General features: G+C 38.2%; 1 protein-coding gene across 5 annotated transcripts in view; it reads right to left on the reverse strand.

The window, feature by feature from the left end:
* The window catches only part of LOC139732968 (uncharacterized), a 107572-nt gene that overhangs the window by 6668 nt on the left and 75994 nt on the right, over nt 1–24910 (reverse strand). For all 5 annotated transcript variants that reach the window (XM_071643807.1, XM_071643803.1, XM_071643804.1 and 2 more), the window contains 5 exons: nt 23134–23316; nt 18715–18897; nt 13272–13454; nt 7143–7316; nt 4105–4178 (listed from right to left, as the gene is read on the reverse strand). In XM_071643807.1, the coding sequence (XP_071499908.1) occupies nt 4105–4178; nt 7143–7316; nt 13272–13454; nt 18715–18897; nt 23134–23316 (797 nt within the window). The remainder of the gene's footprint in view (nt 1–4104; nt 4179–7142; nt 7317–13271; nt 13455–18714; nt 18898–23133; nt 23317–24910) is intronic.

A 24910-nucleotide genomic window follows, 5' to 3' on the forward strand; every position in this document is an offset into this window, starting at 1 on the left:
GGAAATTAAGATACTGGTCCGTATGGGTCGGTTTCCTGTACACTGAAGTGGAGAGGGTACCATTTGAATCGACGTGGACCTCAACATCTAGGAATGCCAGATGTCCATCCTTGCATGTTTCTTGTGTAAAGGAAATGTGCTTGTCCAAGGAGTTGATATGACCAAAGAAAGACGCACTCTCTTCGTCATGGAGGATGACAAAAGTGTCATCCACGTAGCGGAGCCAGATACGTGGTTTGTGTCCAGAGTAGGTACTCAGTGCTGTGGCCTCAAACTCTTGCATGTAGATGTTGGCCACTATGGGAGAAACTGGTGAACCCATAGCACATCCATGTTGTTGTATGTAGTGCTTGCCGTTGAAAGAGAAATAGGTTGTACTCAAACAAACCCCTAACGCTTCAACAATCTGATCTATGGAAAGTGAAGTACGATCCTTCCAGCTGTCATCCCGACTAAGACATGTCCTAACCGCATAAACTGCTTCTGATGAGGGAATCGATGTAAATAAGGCACTTACATCATATGATACTAATGTTTCATTATCCGCTAGTTTGATGTGTGAAATCTTCTCAATGAAGTCTTGGCTGTTTTTCACGTGGTGAGGGGACTTCCCTACTAAGGGACTTAGAATGTTGGCAAGGTGTTTGGCAAGGCTGTAAGTCACCGAGCCAATGCAGCTTACAATAGGTCTCACTGGAATGGGATCAGGTTTATGTACCTTTGGCAGGCCATAAAATCCTGGTACTGTAGGTTCTGTAGGTGGAGTCAAGAACTGTTTTTGTCTATCGCTGAAACCACCTTCCTTGTGGATCTTGTTAATGACACCAGTTACTGTCTTCCTATATCCATTGGTAGGGTTGTAACCTATGGTCTTATAGGTCTTCTTATCGTCCAACAAATCTAAACATTTGTCAGTGTACTTGTCTTTGTCAAGCACAACTACACACCTCCCTTTATCTGCTGGTACAATAACAATGTTCTTATCCCCTGCTAACTCTTCCAAAGCACGTCGTTCTTTTTCTGTGATGTTCGGTTTCGGTAATTCAGAGTGACAATCACTAAAAGCTCGCATGAACCAACACAGAAGACCCAGCAACTCAGAAAGCATCCCGGATTCAGCAGTATACACACACATCAATGCCAGCAAACATTCGTTCAACACCAATCAAGTGATTATTCTGGATAGAGAATCCAAGTGGTTTGAGAGGGGCGTCAAGGAAGCCATTTGGGAACGTGTGGAGAGACCTACACTTAACAAGAGAGGAGGTCTCCGCTTCAATTTATCGCACGCGTGGGACCGGGCCGTTCGCAAGATCCCAAGCCGTCTTTCGCGCGCTGTACAAGGTCCAGTGCGCTCTGCACAATCTCGCACTATTTAAGGGCCATTCCATCATCGGGAGCTTCATTCGCCCGAAGAAGCCAATTGATAATTGGCGAAACGTCGCAACAGTGAGTTTATTTCCAGTTTCTTGATTCAACTAATCTTTGATCTTGTACTTCGACTGGATGAATGAGAAGAATTTACATCAGTCTATCCTTAACATCAAGATCTTGAAACACGTTGTGGAATTCGTCATAACTGTGAATTTTAACAGAAAGCACTCCTCTACACTCCGTATATAAGTGTTATGCACTGTAGTGTATAATAGTGTGAAGCAAGAGCATACTATGTCTTCAAAAAGGGTTTATAATTGATCGCCACAAAGGATGACTTGCTATTAGAGAATGACAGTTTTTGCATGAAACATATACCCGAATAATGACGATATTCCGAGGATATTTGTTTTCTCATCTCTTTCGTATTTTAAAGGAGTGCGAAAGAGAAGAGAAAACAAAGATCCTCGGAATATCGTCATTATTCGGGGTATATGTTTCATGCAAAAACTGTCATTCTCTAAAGGCGGTGTCACACCTGTCCGGGCAAGCTACGCGGGCTTGTGGCGAGGAGGTAGTTTAAAGCACGCAGAAGATTTTCCGCGGGCGGACAATAATGTTTGCAATTTTCGCACTTGTTTCTTACTTACTAGACGCGTGCTACTTGGCTTCTACTTGCGTGCGTTCCGTGTGACTCGCGTGAGAGCTTTGAAACCGATCCATTTTCTGTTACGAGCGACTTACGGGGATTGCGAAGTACCTGCTTTGGAGTTGCCTGTGAGGTGCTACCGGTAAGGGTTTCCTACCTGTGTTCTGCGCGTACCTCTACGGGCAACTCCCGTGACTCTTCCGGAACAAGTTTTGAGCATGCTCAAGGCCTTGTCATACCGTATCTGGGGAAGTTTTGCGGCTTGACTTGCGGGGAAACAAATTTGCTACCCGGAGCTCTCCGCAGTTGGCCCGAACTTGACAGTACCTAGCACTTATCTCGTCCTTAGTTGCCCGAAGGTGCGCACGCTAGTCCAATTTTCCCGCAGCAAAGTTTTGAGCATGACCAGAACTATTTCCGGATGAGTCGCGAGGATTGCCCGAAGAGTTCCACGCAGAACACCCGTAGGAGGGCCGTAGCCGCCGCAATTCACAGACATTTGACCCACTTGAAGTAGGTAAGTTGCCCGCTGATCTATGCCTATGTGAAGGGAGTACGTGCCATTTGTGGGCTCATTCTCTTCTTTGTCCTCTGTCCTCTGTGGCGTCGAGGACTACCTGGTCCCTTTCGGACAGGACTTCATCCGTCGAATGGACTTCAGCAGCAATTTGATGCATTTGCTGTTAATCTTCCGGGCTTTGTGGCTGTCCATCCACTGGACGTTCTCTGCCCTTGTGCACTTTCCGTCTACGGGGCATCTTCACTTCTTGAAAGCTAGTTGACAAATGATTGTTTGCCCATCCACTCGAACCAGCCTATTGTTCAGGCTAGCACTCACCTCGCAGGCGACTAGTACGCAGATAACACGCAGTTGTGGCGCAGGTACTTCGCAGAGCCCGTATGTCGCCCGTAACTGACATAAAAGAAGCTATCACGAAGCTATCACGTGACACCCACGCGCCTAACATGCAGTTCAACGGAATACACGCAAGAAGGACTTAGGTATCACGCGTTTGTCATGTAATACCCACGCCAAACTCGCCCTAAACCTTGTCCGGCCGCAGAAATTAATCTGCGTGCTGAAAAATCCCCATACGCAATAAACCCGCTTAGTTCACACTTTTCCATGGTGTGTGCTTTTTTTTCCAAAATTTAGATAGATTAGGAGAGTCCGTATAAATTGAGTAATATACAGTATCATTAAAAGCTTAGAGTCTGCTCTTTCGGAATCTGTCTAAAAAATCATGTTTTTGTGGTGCAGGGTATTTATATATATATATATATATATAATAATTATATATATATATATATATATGCAATCAAGCCATCATGTTTAAAGTACTGCAAACGATGATTTAGTATATTTTGAAGGTATGGTACACGAACTGAACCTATTTTCTAGTTTTGAACCATACCCAACACGTTTCTGTCGATGAGATGATCATTAAATAGATTGCATTTTTATGTTGAGGTAATTCATTAATTTCTGCAAAGGTAATAGAGTATATTTCAGAAGATTTCTGTTTTTATCACATCACAATTATCATATGGCACTGTATGATAGTGTACTTATTATATTATGGTACATTATACCCCTTTATAGATAAATGTTGTAATGTCTTTTCCTTGTAGATCATGATAAAGGAAATGACAGGCCGAAAGCGTGATCAAAGAGAAAAGTAGAGAGCAGCGTCCACCTCAAATGCGCTTTAGACCGTATTACAATCATAGTCATGCCGTCATCCAAATTATATGAGACATTACAATTTTTTTCCCGTTCTAATAATCTGTTGAATGGAAAAATATGTCATCGAAAATGCGTGAAATTTGTTCACGGTGTTTAGTTTATTCAATCATAGTACGTGCATTGTTTACAACCAGGGTTTAATTTTTTACTTTCCTATTGTTTCTAACTGGCTGTCCCAATAAAATATCTATCTAATCTTCAGGATATGATACACGACGAACGAAATACAATCTTCTCAATAATGTACAAACATTAATAGACATAATTCAGTCTGATTAAGACTACATTTCACAATTGATGAGATAACATCAAAGCACCAAAGAACGACATTTACCTGTGTGCCTTCCTTCCTTGATAGTCAGCGAGCAACTCTCTTAACGGTTTTCCGCCGATAGTTATGCCCTTTACCTGTAGCATAATGAACAAAAACACGATAGATCTTTTAAAGACCTAATAAAATGCTTGCAAAATGTTTTAATATGCAAAAGAAATGTAAAATATATGTCATGATTATCAATGCAATTATGTTGTCAGTGTCGTTCCGGTTTTTATCGCTTCTAGAAACTCCCCCAAATATCACATTTTTTGAGGACCCCGTTGCAGCTTTTGCGAAAAAGATAGTCACGTGACCAACACCCCTGAACCGATTGATGACGTATAAGCACGGAGTTGTGCTCAGTTAGCAGACGCCGCTCAGCACAAGCGATCAGATTACTAGCTTGGTACACGCGCGTACACGATAGCTAGTCCGGCCAGGCCCGGGCCCCGCGGGATGTGCGCTCCCGGTCGACCCACTGACTGTCGACAATGTACGCATTAGTTACCACGTACATTAAAAACATCACTAAGTTAGCTTGCACAGATACCTGGTACCTCGAGCATAATGTCTTCCCCTATATGGGTAAACTTCGACATTGATGATGATGATGAAGACTGCAGCTCTGACGATAGCGGAGAAGAAGAGGAGGCACATGAAGTTGAAGGGGAAGATGGGGAGGGAGAGGCAGCCGATGAACCAGAACGTTATCGTGGGACTGCACCTTACCGATATGAACCAGCTGCATCTCCCCCGCTGCCAATGCAAGAGCGTATAAAGAACATGGCACCAAGCCCGAGAATAGACATCACGGAAACGATCGCCTGGGAAATACAGAGTGGTATGTCTGGTATGCCCCCATATAGTTTAACGTTAGAAAGGATATACGTGTACTGTATTCTACATGATTAACATTGCAAGTTGTAACTATTTGTCTAGTAAATAGATTAGAACAGACCCAGCTTGCTCACAAAGTGAGCGGCTACTTCGGCCGCAGCAAGCAAGCGGGAGCGTCCCGGCCGTGGCCTGGCCCGTCGGCCGGCGCTTACAAGTTAAACTACTAGTAGTCTAGTAGTAGATCTAGTTGCAGTCTACTAACAATGTTAGTAGTTATAGTAGTCTACTAGTAGTAGTAGTCTACTAGTACTACTACTAGTAGTAGTACTATTACCACTACGGCACTAGGTGTAGTAGACTAGTAAGTAGTAATAGCAGAATCTTTGGTAGTAGTACAGAGGCTACACTCTAACGCCTATTCGGGGGATATGTTGTTACAGGGTGGGTCGTGGCTATAAAAAAAAAGGCCTAACCAGTTCCCCATAGTCAGTTTCTGCAATATTTGTTATCAGTAATTTAGATGCGCCATTTTCTAAGAAAAACGATACCAAGAATGATCGTCAATTTTGGTCGAGTAGTTTTTGTTTTATGCTAAAAATCATACTGTGGAAGGAAGCCCAAACGCCGTGCTTGGTCTACAGATGAATGCCACGGTGGGGCTGAATTCACGAGTAGGTCTCTAGGCCTATAAAGCAGGCGAGTCGCCGTAGTATTAGTACTGTACAGACACGCAGTGGTGGTGGGGCTATCGTGAAATAGGCCCCACCGCAGTGCGCGTGCACCGTACCCGTGCGTTTATAGCAAGCAAGGTTAGGTCCTCCTAGTGCTAGGGTTTAGGGTTTACTTTAAGTAGGGTTGTATGGTTAAATTGGCCGTTAAATTAGTCGAGGGCCATATTATGAAGTCATTTTCGCCGCATTCACGAGTATTGACTGTGGAAGGCAGCCCCACCGCCGTGCTTACCTACCGAGATGAACGCCACACGGTGGGGCTGAATTCATGAGTATTTAAACAGGCGAGTCGCCGTAGTATTACTATTTATCTATTAGTACAGACACGCAGTGGTGGGGCCTATTTCACGAGTTTGCCGAAAATAATGGATATCCAAGCGTACCACAGTTGTAATCTGTATTATTGGCAGTATTAAGTCCGATACAGTTCATTAAATATTCTTTTGTCTAAAGGCTTAGCCAATGACAATAGTGCAGCGCAGCACCTGCTATGCGCTCGCTAGCTCGCTCCCCCGCCAGCGCTAGCCAGTGCAGCCGGCGGCGGCCGGCTGTCGCTGCGCTGCGCTAGCATAGCCTTGCCAGCTCGCTGGCTACGGCTAGACTGGTCGTGAACGACTCCGTTCTTAGAGGTCATCACAATTTAGAAGTGATAGTGCGCCGCATGCGGCGAAAGTATAGCAAGTTTTCCAAAACCGAGGAAATTGCATCCATTATGTTAACATATATAGAACAAAATTCAGAACAGTAAAAAACCCCGCACAACCATAGAATTACTTAGAATTTAACATTTAATATTATTACATTATTGAGAAAAAAATGCCTAAACCATTTTATTAGGTCTTTAAGTTTCCCGTAGCAATTCAAACCAATCTTTATTTTGCTCTTAATGATTTTTTTTGAAAACAAATAAACAACTAAGCAACACAGTTTAGCAATTACACTTTGCGTTCATGCTAATAAGAAATGATAAATCAAATTTACTGAAATAAAATAAATAAGTCGGTAAAAATACCTATATATTTCGAAACATATTCTCCTAGTTAACACAGGCTTCAACGGATTATGGACGAATGACAGGAAGCCAACTCCATGTGATTATGATGTCAAGGTTTGTAAGATTTAACATGGATCAATATTATCGTTGCAACGAATCTCGGGATTTCCTAGCGTTTTATAAAAGTAATCGTTATAGCTGAGCTGTAAAGTATATAATGAAGAGATCATAGATTATGATTTGGGGACCTGAATTTGTCTTTTGTTGTAATGACAATTCCGGCATAAACTTGTTCGACGTAGTGAAGTACACCAGCTCCACTACTATTTCAGACAATAACATGGAACTACTATCAAATTGCATCGACCTGAACAGACGGATATCGGAAAATACAAAAATTAATCTTGTGTAATAAATGTTAATGTTTTGCTAAAAGGTTACTCAGTACGTACATTATTCATCGATAAACACAATATACTATGTCTAATACTTGCTTTATTGTGTGTGTCATGTGAGTCCATAGTCGCGAAAAATATGTCAGGTAGGTTCTGGAAGTTGAGATCGGCACTTTCGAGATCAGGCAGACGACAAAGAAATTCTGCCAGGTTTGCTGATGCTGCTGGCATTGATTCCCAACTTTGGTGTGACAGCATTTTAAGCTCGCGGATCTGCAAAAGGAGAAAAATAACAAACACGTAGCTGTCTGAGGATGTGAATCTTTTAAGAATCAATATCAAATAATCTAAAGTACTTGTCTAAAAGAAATACACATAAGAGGTAATGATATCAAAAAAATAACAGTCTAGTGCCGGGTGTATGGAAGTTCTTATTTGATTTGATTTTTTGATTTGATTTGATTTATTGGTTCCTGCATTATATCATTGCTTATGCAGATACATACACATATATCATATACATTGTTGGTACCATACATATAAATGGATATACATAAACATTAAGTGCTAACAAGGTAAGTTTCTTCATTACCTTTAGAATGTACAGCAATACAGTTTCTTCATTGCCTTTACAATGTACAACAGAACATATCAGTGATGCAATGAATAACGCAGAAGGGCTACAGCTTAAGCATTGCTTGATTTGCATGCAGCCCTCGTACATAATACATAACATATAGGAAAATAAGGGGAGGGATGACTTGCATAGAGATAGGATAGGAGAAAGGAGAGAGGAGAGGTCTGTCTGCTTTCACTATACACAAAGTTAGATCACCTGGATCTCTGAATAGTAAAGCATAGCAAAGTATTTTCTCACCGAGGTACAGGTGAACACTTACAGGTCATGGTCGGTTACATAACATTACGCAATTCAACAAGGGAATTTCACATACGATACAATTGCAATGACATTATAAGATCACTGATATCCAGAAAGCAGCATTGTCTTTCCAGCTTTCTTGAAAGAATACATAGACTTTAAAATTCGAATTTCTGAAGGAAGAGATTTCCAAATATCATGTCCAGTGTGTCTGATAGATTTCAGAGCCATCACCGTTTTAGGATTTTGTAGATGAAATTTATCAGATTACCTTGTGGGATAAGAATGTATATCCTTGTTTAACTGAAATAATGGGAGGAAAGAAGATGGCAACTGACCATTGTACAAACGAAACATAAAAAGTGAATTTTGCAGAAAATTAATATCCTTTACCTTTAGTGTTTTTAATTCTACGAATAAAGGATCCGAATGGTCCCGATGGCCTGAATTCTCCTGTTATTCTCCTGTTTTTGGTTCCTTTTCATTGTACAATTCAACGATTGTTCAATATTTGTTTTAAATTAAAAGGGGAATAGGAACCAAAGAGAGAAAAAACAGCAGAAGTTGATATTTGTTTTTTAAAACCAAGGATAAAACAAACAAAGTCGTAATTTAATATACAATGGTTGTGGAGTCAAATATTTTGCCACATTACATTTGTTTTTTCCAGTATCATCCCATATTGTAATTGTAATTCAACTGGCCGTCTATTTGCATGTAAGGTACTTATAACAAAGACTAAACGACTATCTGAACGATGCATCACAAGTCGACTCAATCCTTCTCGTAGTTTCAATGAATTCGGTACCTGCAATTCCCAGCATTATGGCAGTTCGTCAAATTTAGGGCAGAAAGTCCTTTCCGTAACCAATTTAAGAATACTTCGCGACATGGGTAATTTTTATACAGACTCCAACCCAAATAATTTCTGTAACTACATGCTCCCACCATGTCCACGTCGAACTTCCTTTAAAATGAAAAGAAAAACAAACCAACACAGCAAAAAAAAAAAAAACGCGAAAAATGAATGTCAAATTCGTCAAAACAACAAGACAGGAAAAAAATAAGACAAATCTTTTAAAACATGGGTTGTGCGAAATGTGCGTCCCAAATGGTAACCTTTCACGAGAAACATACTTTCGTTACATTCTGGGGTAATTGTAAACTTGTAATATAAGATCCCATTTTCTTCTCATTCAAAGGCCTGTCTAATCAGATAAAGATTACGCTATAGTAACATCATATCTAAAAATTGTCCCTTTTCTCCCTCTGAGTGCCCCGTTCTCTTGATGAAATAAAAAAGTAGTGTTCTCATTCTGGTGATGGTCTCGCTTTCTTTGTGATGAGTATCATTTTTCTTCTGTGAGCAATGTCATTTCTCCAATTAAAACCCCCTTCATATTTTCTAGGCGTCCTTTCAATTAATATTCTCTGTCACTCTGACTGACAAATACAATTTTCATAACGCATCTCTAATAATCATAATTGACATTTCTCTATGTATCATTTTCTTCACTGAAAGGAATCCTGGTTACATCAATAAATTTTGTTCGCTCCTTTACAAGTGACTTATTGTATGATGTTTAGAGATTAAGGTTAACTGCTTTCTCGCATTATCCACAACTTATCGATTTTGTTCAGGTGAATGTTAAAATACGTCATATGAATGTGCTAAAATAAAAAAAAAAAATAACGATGAATACATTGCATATGCGAATCCCTGTTGCGATAAAGTTTTGCAGTATGTGTGTGGTTTCTTTTAACTAAAACAAAATATTGATCACTGAAGCAGAAGAAAACTAAGCAGAAATACATATAATATCTTAGTGGAAAAATGAGCGAAGAACCATCGGGATTCCAACCCGAGACCTATGGATTTCTAGCCCGTTGATCTACCGATTGAGCAATAGAAAGCCCTAGTTCGTTCCAGAAACCCTTAATTCTCATTGCTCAAATGGTCAGAATCCATAGCTGTGTGCATGTGTGTGGCACACACGCAAACAGAAGGAAAGTGACCTAGTTCATTGATCTTTTGTTCTTGTAACTGAATTCATGTTTTTTTAGTATGTTTGATTCGTCTTTTGTTGTTAATGTTACATGAACAATCATGTATGCCTGACTGAAAACTTGTTGATTTTTGCATTTTTTTTCTTGTTTTTGTGCCTTGGAGGAAAAAAACCCAAAGATGTTCACCCATACATGAAGCTTTCCTTTATATTGACTTACCACATTGTTAGGCAATTGAATTTCATTTTATATGGTATATGATTCATAAAAAGTTAGCCAAACATTCTATTAAAATATAAACTTGAAAAAGTGTTTACTTTCTTTTTTGCGGAGTGTAAATTGGTTTTGCAATATTTAAAGCATTTCCCTATTTCGGTGTAGCAATAGTTCAAAAATCTTTGAACGATGTAAACACTTAACAAAAAGAAAGTTCCCCCTAAAAACAAACCTTCGTAAAGTATGAATCAGGAACCTTTCAGGAAATCTGAGTACAGGATCATGTAGCTGTAATTCTCGGCTACTTTTCATTTCAGTTGATGACAGTGCGCAATATTATCGGGTTTCCTACTGCAGAATTTAAATTCTTATATTTCTTTGTTTTTAATCTGCTCATTAAACCGTGAAATTACGTGAATTCTGTATAAAAACTGTTCAACACACGAATTCAATCTCGATTGATAGACATCATCACGAGAAACATGTCAAATCGGCAATTTTGGTAATTTTCACCTCGTGTTCACTGAACCATGAAATTTTGTGCACAAGTCACATCGTATGATAAGAAACCCATAAATTATACGTTGCATGCCTTTCAATCCTGAAAGATTGAATTTTTTTCCAACACCACCAAATCAAAGTTGCAAAATTGAGCTTGTTAACTTCAAAATGTGACCATTTGTGACCCTGCAGCTCAAAACAAGCAAAAAGTCGCCAGACATGAATTTTTAGTTAAGACCATAATTCTGAAAGAGCAGACTTTAAGCTTTAAAATGATGTATAACTCAAATCAAATGGACTCTCCTAACCTATCTAAATATTGGAAAGAAAGCACAAACTCAGGAAAAGTGTGAACTGAGAAAAGACTAGAGGCTCTGAAGTACAGTGTCTATTCAAGCGCTTTAATAATCTTTACCAAACCGTGCTGGCTGTGCGATGAATGGGACAAAAAACAGGAAGCAAACCACCAGAGTAACAACAATGAAGAGATTATCAAATTAAACTGAAATTGAGCATGCCTCATTAACACATTCTGTCCATAATCAATGCCAACTTTCAAAGCAGTAGCACTATCCTTTCAGAAGTTATTAGAGTTGAAAGTGAAGAGTGTGGACAAGGTTTTTCAGAAATGAAAAAGGGATTCTAAAGACACACCTAATCGCACTATTCTACCAAAAATGTTCGAGATATACTGCTAAAAAAACACACTTTCCTGCCCGTTTTATGATACCAAATTTTAGTATAATGTAAAAGAAGACCCGATCTTTCAGAAAATATGAAAAAGTAAAATTCCGCTAGGTTGACCCATTTCACTTATTTTCAGTCCTCACGCAAAATCAGTGTGTGCGACTTTGTGTTTGTTTTGAGGTGCACGGTCACATTTTGACATTAAGTCATGCTCACTCAAGTGTGAACAAGTGATATCCACTTAATTTCACATGAAAGGTAGCCTAGAAATACAGCTACATGGTCCTGTATTCAGATTTCCTGAAAGGTTCCTGATTCAGAAATGACAGGGGTTTCTTTTAGGGGGAACTTACTTTTTGGATGCGAGTCTCTTCACTTTGTCTCCCTCTACAAATTAAATTTGTTAAGATCGCAACTTCCGATATTGTTACAATGTTACAATAACAATGTCGGAATTTCGGAGCTTGGGTATTTGTTCCATGTTCATTGTGTCACTGCCGGCAACTAGGGACAGCCTGGTGGTAGTGTCGCTGCCCGGAAAGCAGTAGATGACAGGCTCGAGTCCCACTGGTTCTTTTTTTTCGACATGTCGGTTAATTTACAGATCAGCAGTTGCGATCATAACAAATTTAATTTGTAAAGGGAGACAAAGTGAAGAAACTCCCATCTGAACATTCACCCCTGTGAATGATAATGTATACTACTGCATAACAAAATATGTTTTCTCTACATCCTGAAACAAGATTCCTGGGGTTGTTTCATAAAGCTATTCGTAAGGTTACGAACAACTTACGAGCGACTGGTGATCAGTTCTTGTGTTGAATAAGAAAATTTTTGATATGTATAGCACATCAGAACTGATCACCAGTCTCGTAAGTTGTTCCTAACTTTACGAACGGCTTTATGAAACAGGGCCCAGGTATTGTTTTCACGAACGATAATGATAACAAACAACAACAAGTTATCTCGGGATCATGTAGTACGAATTGCTGTCACTATTTTTGGATACATATGGGATAAAAACCAAGCGGACCTTCTCTTTCTTACAGCTCGTGTGATTTTAAATCTTCAAAGAATTCCGAGATCATCAATATCTGTAAAGCTCTTAATAGTGAAGTCTTGAAAGTGATGTTACATTGTGAAAATATTTGAATAAGCGTGGGGTATTATCTCTAGATGTTCTCTGCAAAAAAAAGCGTTGTGCTCGGGGGGGGGGGGGGGGACCATAGCAATTCAATTTTCAATTCAATTTTTATTTTCCACTCATGGGATGGAACACTCTCGTCAGTAAAAGGCCGGTTTTCAGAGGGGTCAACAACAGTGTTTGATTGCAGTAGGCTGAGGATTATTTTTCAATGCATTACTATCATTAACAAGTTAATTCAATACCTATCGAACGTGCTTTGTTTTCAGGCAATCAGTACACTATCCAATGACAAAAAATAGACGAATTATTGCACCGTTCGAGGCACTCCAGCCCAGTGATTAATGTAGCCATATTCTTTTCTGTGCTTACAGTCAACAGCGAATTTGTTAACATTCTGATGAAGTATATGATCACTCTTTAATCTAAGAATACACACTATTTGTGTGAGAAAAAAAAACATAAAAAGGAAGGTAAAGTCAGTGGAAGACGGTGGGTATGAAGTATAATATATCAACACACCATGACATAACCCTGTCATCGTAAACACTGCATAAATGCGATGCTCACTCTTCCGCTTCATTATTCAAACTCTAACAAGCATTTACCTATCGAATATTTTTGCTTTTCTGTTTGCTTTTACTTGAGGTCCCTCTTGAAAGACCGTACAAATAATATTCTGATTGTAAATAATGTGATCAAAAGTCTCAAGAGTGGCGAGAAAAAAAAAATAATCAAATACGGATCATAGGCATGGGAAATATAAATTACGCATACTTCTTGTGGATTATACCTGACATGATGATGCTAAGTAAGCGGCTGTTGAGAAGAACTTTTCAGGCCAGAAATCGCATGTCAGAGTGAAGCGGAAAAGAAGTGGCAATGTACACACCCATCGGGCCATGTCTCCTCCCATTGAGGAGTGATATTTACAATCTTTGTCACTGCTCTGAAAACGCAACGTCAGATAGCAAATCTGTAGAAACACAGAAAAATAAAGCAAAACATGTCATCAGAAACAACAATATCATGTAAACAAGGAATAAAAAAGAAGTTTAATTTCAACATATGGATGCAATACAAATGAAACCAAATAGAACGCGCCTTCCATCCATCGGCATATGAGATAAAACAATCACTCTCTTCAACTCTCTGCCGTTTGTAGTTTATAAATTTTGTGGCTTTTAATTTTCTTAGTCTCGTAGTCATATTTTGAATTAAGGTTACTTAAAAGCCGCATTGTCAGAGAATTCAATCTAGTTTAGATAGTTAATTACTCTCCATCATATCCCAATCAACAAGAACAGAAGGTACGAACAAAGTCTGTGAAAATATACATACATTGTACAGCAATAAGACTGTATGATTATTCTCAGAATCTCGTTAAGCATTAATGAAGGTAAAGATTGCTCATTTAATCAAATTTCATGATCCCAATGTTCAAACTTGTTTACTTGCGCCCAGATCATAAATCCACAATGTCATTAATGAAAGGTTTGTCGAATCTCATCGACATGAACCATAATTCCTGGGGTTGTTTCATGTAGTTGTTCGTTAAGTTACGAACGACTAGCGAGCGACTGGTGATCAGTTCTTGTGCTGAATTATGTTAATTCTGATAGTTATAGCACATCAGAAGATACCACCAGTCGCTCGTAAGTTTTTCGTAACTTTACGAACAGCTCTATGAAACCGGACCCAGGTACTGCTTTCACATACGATAATAATAACAAACAAAAACAAGTTTTCTCGGGATCATGTAGTACAAATTGCTGTCACTATTTTTTGGATACATATGGGATAAAAACCAAGCGGGCCTTCTTTTTTTTTTCGCAGCTCGTGTGATTTTAAATCTTCAAAGGATTCCGTGATCGTCAAGGCCTGTAATGCTTTCAATAGTGAAATTATGATAGTGTTGTTACATTGTGAAAACTATGTGTCGATAAACCGTTCGTCATAAATGTCGTGTACATAATCATATTTGATGTAACGGAATTATGCAGAAATAAATCAAATCAAATCAAAGTATTTGAATAACCGTGGGGATTAACAAGTTTTCTACGCAAAGAGCCTTGTGGTCATGGGGTGAGGGGAACCATAACAGTGTTTGACTGCAGTAAGCTGAGGATTATTTGTCCATGAATTACTATCACCAACAAGTCTAATGGCACAAGTCATGATTCAATTCAATACCTATCGAGCGTGCTTTATTCTCAGGCAATCAGTACACTTTGCAATGAAAAAAATAGACGAATTATTGAATCGTTCGAGGCACTGCAGTCCGGTGATTAATGTAGCCACATTCTTTTCTGTGCTTTTTGTAAACGGTGAATATTCGTTAACATGATGAAGTAAATGACCAATCACTTATTTATGAATACACATAATTTGTGTAAAACAAAAAAAGCAGACTACGAGTGACCAGAACCCAGTCAATTGAGTCAGGAATCGGATTTGTGCATTTCTCAAGATTATTGTCGCTTGTTATTCGTCTTTCCCGTCTGCCGTCTCCCTTCCTTCTCTTTGACAGTTTCATCTTCTTTTCTTGAGAGTTAAGACGAATTACGGTACTCGGCAAACTCTGACATATTATCCATACCAGTGTATACAGCAAGAGCAAGAACGTTTACATAAAAAGACAGATTAAGTCAACGGAGGACGATGGGTATAAAGTATATTCATTGTATTGTAAAAACACCATGAAGTAAACCTGTCATCGAAAACACTGCATACATGCGATGTTCACTCTTCCCGCACATTATTCCAATTCTAACAAGCATTTAACCGTAACTAGGCCGGGGGGGGGGGGGGGGGGCTGAGCCCCCCCCCCCCCCCGACGTTCCGCACGATGTATCGCAATCGCAAAAAGCTAACGCCGCGACGCTTCATGACTTTTTTTCTTTCGAGTCTCTCGCATCTTTTGACACCAAATTTGCGACGCCTGGGTGCGCAGTTCCAAAGTTACTCATAAATATGTACATGCATGTCAGACCAAAAATTGTTCAAAAACGTGAATTCGTGTACAATTTCAATGCAATCTGTGCTTGCAGGCAAATTTCATAAAAGCATGATTATTTTGGTGTTTTATTGATTAGAATCAATGAAAAACATATTTTCTTGTTCGGAGCGATGTCACGAAGAAATTCTATCGAAAAAACAATGGAAAACATTAAGTCGAAAAAACAATGAAATACATAAGAAATTAAAAAAAAACCAATAAAATACTTAAGAATTTTTTTCTGATAGCACAATTTTTTATTACATTTGCTAAGGACACTTAAAAGAATATTTCCACAAAAATGTGCCTGTTTTAAGCTTTATTTTGTGATTTCTACCAAGTAGGCCTAGTCTGATTTCATGCATCATTATGCATAGATTAGCATAATTTAGCATAAATGTGACCCTGCACCTCAAAACAAACAAAATGTCGCCAGACAAGAAATTTTAGTTAAAGGGAAGCAGTCCTGAGATTTTCACTGTACTGATAATTAAGAAGAGAAAAAAATATAAACTTTCACCAATTTATACGCTTTGACATCAAAAATTGTCTCCGTACGCGACTTTTGAAAAATAATTCCTGCAAGCGATCGTGTAAGAGCCGGCAAAAAGATGCTACGTAGTGCATGCCCTACTCACCAAGTTGACAGCCGTGCCTCTAAAAACCAATTTAAGTGTTCAAATGATTAGTTGCAATTTTATCGCATAATGTGAAAGTTTGTGGTTTTATAATTTCAAACAAAATATTTCAAGCTTAGATGTATATAATTCACGAAAAATTGATATTGTTAACATGAATTTCTATGTATTTTTAAACCAAATATACCATGAACTTGACATCAAATAGGCACGGTCCTTTTCTAGCTTCCGTCCGTGTCGCATACTTCTTAGCGTAGAAACCACTCTCGCGCGCAAAGCCTTACCAGTACCAATACACAGTACACTCAACTCCGTCCAGTCGATTTTGGCATTCAAACCGAAGATAACCTGTGCATGAGAGAGTCGAATTTTTCAAAGAAAATATTGTTTGTATCTCAATATTTCTGTAAGTAGTCAGATAATCGCCTTTCCTCGAAAAAAAAAAATATGACGTGAGCCGGGAAGGGTAAACACATGGGGTCGTAGGGATATGATTTCGCTCCACTTTGCCGTGCATGTCCAGTCGGCACTGGCAGCAGCTAGCTCAGTGGCACTGTACTGCAGTCCAACCCCGGCTGCAGGCAAACGGTAAATTGAACATAGCTAGCCACTTTCCTTACCTCTCTACGCTTTTTCCCCTCGGTTCTCTTCAAAGTCGATGCTCAAGGTGTTTCTGTTTTATAACTCATGTGAGCAAATGGTCGGGATTGCATCTGGTTTCAGGAGTTTTCTCGGTTTATAACCGAGGGCCACAGCCTGCCGGTCCACGTAAAAACATCGCTTCTCAAATTGTCCACGCACAGGTAGGTCACAACACGATTTCGAGATTTTGTAGGCCCTAAGTTTCTTATGTTCGGCATCGTCGTACCGATATTTCCCAGCCATACAGCTCACCTTTCATGATACTTTTGTGGGTCTGGGACGGAAAAAAGGATTTTCCTGGGAAATTTTCTGCACGATTCGAGCAAAACTACTGATGTAAGATAGCCTGACCAGACGACGCTGAATGCGGTCGCCCCTATAGTGTACTAGCAGGCCTGTGTAGAATCGTTTCTACCTACAAATATGTACACTCTGTACGTACTATAGAACATGCATGAGCGGCGACAGGGCTGCAGCTGCGCTTGAGACTGGAAAAGTGCGAAGGGCAAACCGCGTACGGGGTGCGTACGCGTATCTACCGTAGATCTATCATCTAGTTGTACCGTCCACACGTGCGAATATAATACACAATACATACACACACACACAAACACACACACACACACTCACAAACACACACACACACACACACACAACGTAGAAACAATGTCAAATACGAGTCGGAGTAGCCACCGACGTCTTCATGCATCCGGGTAAACTAGGGGGCGTACGGATAACGAGCAGAACACGGCTGCGCTGGGAAGAGTTGTGCATCAATGACGTATGACTCTCCGCCAAGACTTGCTCATTAGCATATTCACCATGCAGAGTCACACTTTTTCAACCAAAATGTACGAGCTTATTTGGTGATTTGAAAGTTTGTTTTTGGTGAAAGTAGTTCATTGGAGGTACCAACAACAACATATTTTTTTAAATTTCGTGAGGACTGTGTCACTTTAAGACCATTTTCTAAAAGAGCAGACTTTAAGCTTTAAAATGATGTATAATTCAAATCAAATGGACTCTCCTAACCTATCTTAATATTGGAAAGAAAGCACAAACTCAGGAAAAGTGTGAACTGAGAAAAGAGGCTCTGAAGTACAGTGTCTATTCAAGCGCTTAATCTTCACCAAACCGTGCTGGCTGTGCGATGAATGGGACAAAAACAGGAAGTAAACCACCAGAATAACAACAAGGAAGGGATTATCAAATTAAACTGAAATTGAGCATGCCTCATTAACACATTATTTCCATAATCAATGCCAACTTTCAAAGCAGTAGCACTATCCTTTCAAAAGTTATTAGAGTTGAAATTGAAGAGTGTGGACAAGGTTTTTCAGAAATGAAAAAGGGATTTTAAAGACACACCTAATCACACTATTCTACCAAAAATGTTCGAGATAAACTGCTAAAAAAACCTTTTTCCTGTCCGTTTTATGAGGCCAAATTTTAGCATAATGTAAAAGAAGACCCCCTCTTTCAGAAAATATGAAAAAGTCAAGTTCGGATAGGTTGACCCATTTCACTTGTTTTCAGTCCTCACGCAAAATCAGTGTGTGCGACTTTATGTTCGTTTTGAGATGCACGGTCACAAATGATAATTTTTTGAAAAGTTAAACTTCATGGTCTTTTAGATTACATCATAGGCAAGGTGTGTGCCAATTTTCGTCGCGATCGCGCGGTCGACGGCTGAGATCTGGAGGGGGGCCTGGGAGCCCCCCCCCCCCCCGGCTCTATCAACTACCTAAATAGCCCGGCCTAGTTAGGGTTAACTAACGAATATGTTTTGCTTTTCTGTTTGCTTTTACTTGAGGTCTATCTTGAATGACCCTACAAATAATATTCAGATTTTACATAATGTGATCAAAAGTCTTAAGAGTGACGAGAAAAAAAAATGAATCAAATAAGGATCATAGGCATGGAAAATATGAATTATGCACACTTCTTGTTGATTATACCTGACATGATGATGCTGAGTCAGCGGCTGTTGAGAAGAACTTTTCAGGCCAGAAATCGCATGTCAGATTGAATGTCCGAAGGCTTGGCAATGTACACACCCATCGGGCCAAGTCTCCTCCCATCGAGGAGTGATATTCAGAATCCTTGTCACTGCTTTGAAAATGCAACGTCAGCTCGGAAATCTTTAGAAGCGCAGAGAAATAAAGCAAAACATGTCATCAGAAATAACAACATAAATAAGGAATAACAAAGTGTTTTTTAAACATATGGGTGCAATACAAATGAAGAAAATAGAACGCGCCTTTCATATTCTTGAAATTAAAGCCATCGGTATATAAGTTAGAGCAATCACTCCCTTTAACTCTCTGACGGTCGTAGTTCGTTAATTGTGTGAGAGTTCGTTTTCTTAGGCTCGCAGTCTTTTTTTTTTTTTATTAACGCTACTTAAAAGCCACATTGGCAGAGAATTCAAATAAGTTTAGATAGTTAAATACTGGACACCATACGCCAAACAACTAAAGCAGAAGGTGTGAACAAAGTCTGTGTTAATATAAATACAACAATAATGCTGTAAGATTATTCCCACAATTTCGTTAAGGATTAATGAAGGTATATATTGCCTCTTTAACCAACCTTCATGATCCCAATATTCAAACCTTTTTAATTGCGCCCAGATCATAAATCCACAATGTTATAACTGAAAGGTTTGTCGATCCCATCGGTCACGTAAGCGGATGAACTCGAAATTGGTACTGAGCATATCAGCTCCGAATCCCCGACCAACATAAAAGAAAACCGAAATGATGAAAATAATGATTCCAATACAAACAACGGCATAACAAGCAATATGTTGTTGTTGTTGTTGTTGTTGTTGTTGTTGTTGTTGTTGTTGTTGTTTGCATATCCCGAAACATAATGTCTGGGGTTGTTTCATTAAACTGTATGTAAAGTTAAGAATGACTGGAGCGCGACTGGTGATCACTTTTTGTACTAAATCATTTGAATTCTGATAAGTATAGCACATCAGAACTGATCACCAGTCGCTAGTAAGTTTTTTTTTTTGTGTGTGTGTGTGTGTGTGTGCGCGCGCGTGTGTGTAAATTTACGAACAGCTTTACAAAACATTTCCCCAGTACTGTTTTCATATAGGATAATAAACAAAAAACAAAGTTCATGTAGTACAAGATTGTTGTTACTATTGTTGGATGCATATGGAATAAAAAGCAAGCGGACTTCTTTTTTCTTGCAGCTGGTCTGATTTTTAATCTCTTAAAAGTATATAAAAAAATATTTATTTATCACTTAGTACTGGGCTTGTACGAAGTCAAATGAAGACTGCCAAAGCTGTACCTATATATAAGAAAGGGGAAAAAATGATGTCAATAATTAAAGACCAATATCGTTATTAACTTCAATTTCTAAAATTTTGGAAAGAATAGTATATATCCGAACTGTAAAATTTTTTCAATATGGGTAACATATTTACGATTTTTCAATTCGGATTCAGAGAAAATCACAACACCACCCACGCTTTACTTACCTTTGTGGAAAAGATTACACATGCCATTAATACATTTTCGCATACAACAGGCATCTTCCTGGACTTTTCAAAGGCTTTTGATACAATTAATCACGGTATACTTCTCCCTAAGTTATCCCATTATGGTATTCGCGGAAAAGCCTTGCAATGGTTTACGAGTTATTTATCTGACAGATTTCAATATGTACATGTGAACAGTTTTGATTCTTCTATGAAGAAAATAGAAAGTGGTGTTCCGCAAGGAAGTGTGTTAGGCCCACTGTTATTTATAGTTTACATTAACGATTTTTATAGATCTTCAGATAAACTCTCTTTCATATAATTCGCGTATGATTCCAATCTTTTTTTATTCCCACCCTGACCCTAATACTTTAATTAGTACAGTGAATTATGAACTGAAGAATGTCTCACAATGGATATATGCAAATAAATTGTCACTGAATATTGAGAAGACAAAGTATATGTTTTTCAGTAATTCTTTAGATAGATTACCAGGTAATGTTATATTTGACACTACTCCCTTCGAAGAGATTTCGTCTATTAAATTCTTAGGTGTTTGTGTTGATAATAAGTTATCATGGAAGTGTGACATAAACAACATTTGTAAAGTAATTGCACGTAACATAGGCATAATGAATCGATTGAAATATTATCTTCCTTCTTCGGCTTTGATTACGCTTTATTCAAGTTTGGTATTTCCGTACTTGAATTACGGAATTTTTGCTAAGGGGAATACATATTCGACATTGTTAGATAAACTTTTTCTTCTGCAAAAGATGGCGCTCAGAATCGTTTTGAACCTTCATATCCGAGCACATACTGACAAGCTTTTCCTTGAGCACAAAATTCTGAAAATAAAAGAGTTGTATTTGTTTCAACTTGGTCAATTTATGTTTAATTACAACTGCAACCATCTACCCAAAATATTTCATTCTTTATTTCACCGTAACAGCCACGTACATAATTATCCCACGAGACAATCTAAAGAATTTCATCTTCCCTTAGTTAGAACTGTACACACTCAAAATGCATTTGTTTATACCGGACCCAGATTTTGGAAAAGCTTAGATAAGGATCTAAAAGAATCTGTGAAGTTAATTACATTTAAGCATAAACTCAAAAAATATTTGTTTTCTGAATATACCAGTTAATTTTGTTCAATAAAAAAAAACCCGTCATGTTTCACTTTTCCTTGAGATTTTGTAGTGTGTCCACAGACCTTTTCCATCCCTCTCCTTTTCCTTCTCTATTCTTCTCTGCTCCTTTTTCCTCGTTCTTCGTTGTCCAGTATCTGTCTGAGTGCATTTCCTCAAATTATGTTATTTCTGTGCGTGTATTGTGTTATTGTTGTTGTTGTCGTCGTTATGTTTTTTTTTGTGGCCGATTGCATATCTTCCTTTCCGTTCAATTTTCCTGGCACACCTGGCCCCATAGTGTCTGTGCCACAAATGTGACATGTTATAAAGTTTATACGTTTGCATCCTAAAATCCTAGTAAGTATTGTTCACAGTATCAACATCATTATATCATTGAGTAAAATGTACAATAGTATATAGAGGAATTTAAAATAAATATGTCTTATTGGTATAACAAATTGGTGCTGTTGTTGTATTGTTCCAGTGTTCCGCGTTTTACAAGCGTGGCTTTTTTAGTGGAACACTGTTTTCCATCATTGTGATTATTTACTATTTTTGTTCCCATGACAAAATGAATTGTTTCCTTTTAACATCATTCGTGTATAATATACTTTATATTGTATTGAAAAAATCCTTTATCAGACGAGTGTAAGAGAAATGAAAAAAAAATTGTATCACTTTGGATTATGTCAACTTTTTCTTTTCTTTTCTTTGTGATGATAGAAATAAATGAACTAATGAATTGAATTGAAAAAGATTCCGTGATCGTCAAGACCTGTAAAGCTCTTAATAGTGAATTTCTAATAGTGTTGTATAATAGTGAAAATTTTTTCAATAATCGTGGGGATTAAAAGACGCTCTCCGCAAAGAGAGCTGTGCTCAAGGGGGGGGGGGAATAAAAGTGTTGCAGTAAGCTGAAGATTATTTGTCAACGAATATCACTAACAAGTCTAATGACACAAGTCATGATTCATTTCAATACCTATTGAACGTGGTTTATTTTCAGGCAGTCAATACACTTTCCGATGACAAAAATAGACGAATTTTTGAATCGTTCGAGGTACTGCAGTCCGGTGATTAATGTAGCCACATTCTTTTCTGTGCTTATAGTTAACAGTGAATTCGTTAACATTTTTATGAAGTGTATGAAAATCACTAATCTAAGAATACACATAATTTGTGTTATAAAAGCAGACTGCAAGTCATCAGAACCCTGTCAATTGAGTCATTAATTTAATTCTATGCATTTCTAAAGATTATTGTCGATTGTTATTCGTCTTTCCCTGTCTGTCGTCTCCCTTCCGTCTGTTTGACAGTTTCATCTTCTTTTCTTGAGAGTTAAGATGCATTACGGTACTCGGCAAACTTTGACATCATCTATACCAGTGTATACAGCAAGAGCAAGGACATTTTACATAAACAGGAAGGTTACGTCCGTGGAGGACGATGGGTATGAATTATGATAATATCAACACCGTATGAGATAACCCTGTCATCGTAAACATTGCATGCATGCAAAGTTCACTCTTCCGCTACATTACTAGTATTCCAACTCTAACAAGCTTTGAATATCGAATATTTTTGCTTTTCTGTTTGCTTTTACTTGAGGTCTCTCTTGAACGACCGTACAAATAATATTCTGATTTTAGAAAGTCTAAAAAAGTGACAAGAAAAAAAAATGAATAAAATAAGGATCAAAGTCATGGAAAATATAAATTATGCATACTTCTTGTTGATTATACCTGACATGATGAAGCTGAGTCAACGACTGTTGAGAAGAACTTTTCAGGCCAGAAATCGCATGTCAGACTGAATGACCCAAAACTTGGCAATGTACACACCCATCGGGCCAAGTCTCCTCCCATCGAGGAGTGATATTCAGAATCCTTGTCACTGCTCTGAAAATGCAACGTCAGCTGGGAAATCTGTAGAAACACAGAAAAATAAAGCAAAACATGTCTTCAGAAACAACAATATCATGTAAATAAGGAATAACAAAGAAGTTTTATTTCAACATATGAATGCAATACAAATGAAACAAAATAGAACTCGCCTTCCATCCATTGGCATATGAGATAAAACAATCACTCTCTTCAACTCTCTGCCGTTTGTAGTTTATAAATTTTGTGACTGTTAATTTTCTTAGTCTCGTAGTCTTATTTTGAATTAAGGCTACTTAAAAGCCGCATTGTCAGAGAATTCAAATTAGTTTAGATAGTTAATTACTCTCCATCATATGCCAATCAACAAGAGCAGAAGGTACGAACAAAGTATGTGAAAATATGAACACATTCTACAACAATAATACTGTATGATTATTCTCAAAATCTCGCTCAGCATTAATGAAGGTAAATATTGCTCATTTAACCAAATTTCATGATCCCAATGTTCAAACTTTTTTAATTGCGCCCAGATCATAAATCCACAATGTCATTAATGAAAGGTTTGTCGAATCTCATCGACATGAACCATAATTCCTGGGGTTGTTTCATATAGTTGTTCGTTAAGTTACGAACGACTAGCGAGCGACTTGTGGTCAGTTCTTGTGCTGAATTATGTAAATTCTGATAGTTATAGCACATCAGAAGATACCACCAGTCGCTCGTAAGTTTTTCGTAACTTTACGAACAGCTCTATGAAACTGGGCCCAGGTACTGCTTTCACATACGATAATGATAATAACAAACAAAAACAAGTTTTCTCGGGATCATGTAGTACGAATTGCTGTCACTATTTTTGGATACATATGGGATAAAAACCAAGCGGGCCTTCTTTTTTTTCGCAGCTCGTGTGATTTTAAATCTTCAAAGGATTCCGTGATCGTCAAGGCCTGTAATGCTTTCAATAGTGAAGTTCTGAAAGGGTTGTTACATTGTGAAAACTATGTGTCGATAAACCGTCTGTCATCAATGTCGTCTACATAATCATCGTTGATGTAACGGAATAATGCAGAAATAAATCAAATCAAATCAAAATATTTGAATAACCGTGGGGGATTAACACATTTTCTACGCAAAGAGCATTGTGATCATGGGGTGAGGGGAACCATAACAGTGTTTGATTGCAGTAAGCTGAGGATTTTTTGTCAATGAATTACTATCACAAACAAGTCTAATGACACAAGTCATGATTCAATTCAATACCTATCGAGCGTGCTTTATTCTCAGGCAGTCAGTACACTTTGTAATGACAAAAATAGACGAATTATTGAATCGTTCGAGGCACTGCAGTCCGGTGATTAACGTAGCCACATTCTTTTCTGTGCTTTTTGTAAACGGTGAATATTCGTTAACATTCTGATGAAGTAAATGACCAATCACTTATTTATGAATACACATAATTTGTGTTTAAAAAAGCAGACTACGAGTGACCAGAACCCAGTCAATTGAGTCTGTAATCTAATTGTGCATTTCTCAAGATTATTGTCGCTTGTTATTCGTCTTTCCCCGTCTGTCGTCTCCCTTCCTTCTCTTTGACAGTTTCATCTTCTTTTCTTGAGAGTTAAGACGAATTACGGTA

The sequence above is a fragment of the Diadema antillarum genome, unplaced genomic scaffold (genome assembly GCF_040938485.1).
Source record: "Diadema antillarum isolate AM-2024a unplaced genomic scaffold, OU_Dant_1.0 seq00000457_RagTag, whole genome shotgun sequence".
In the NCBI taxonomy this organism is placed as follows: Eukaryota; Metazoa; Echinodermata; class Echinoidea; order Diadematoida; family Diadematidae; genus Diadema; species Diadema antillarum.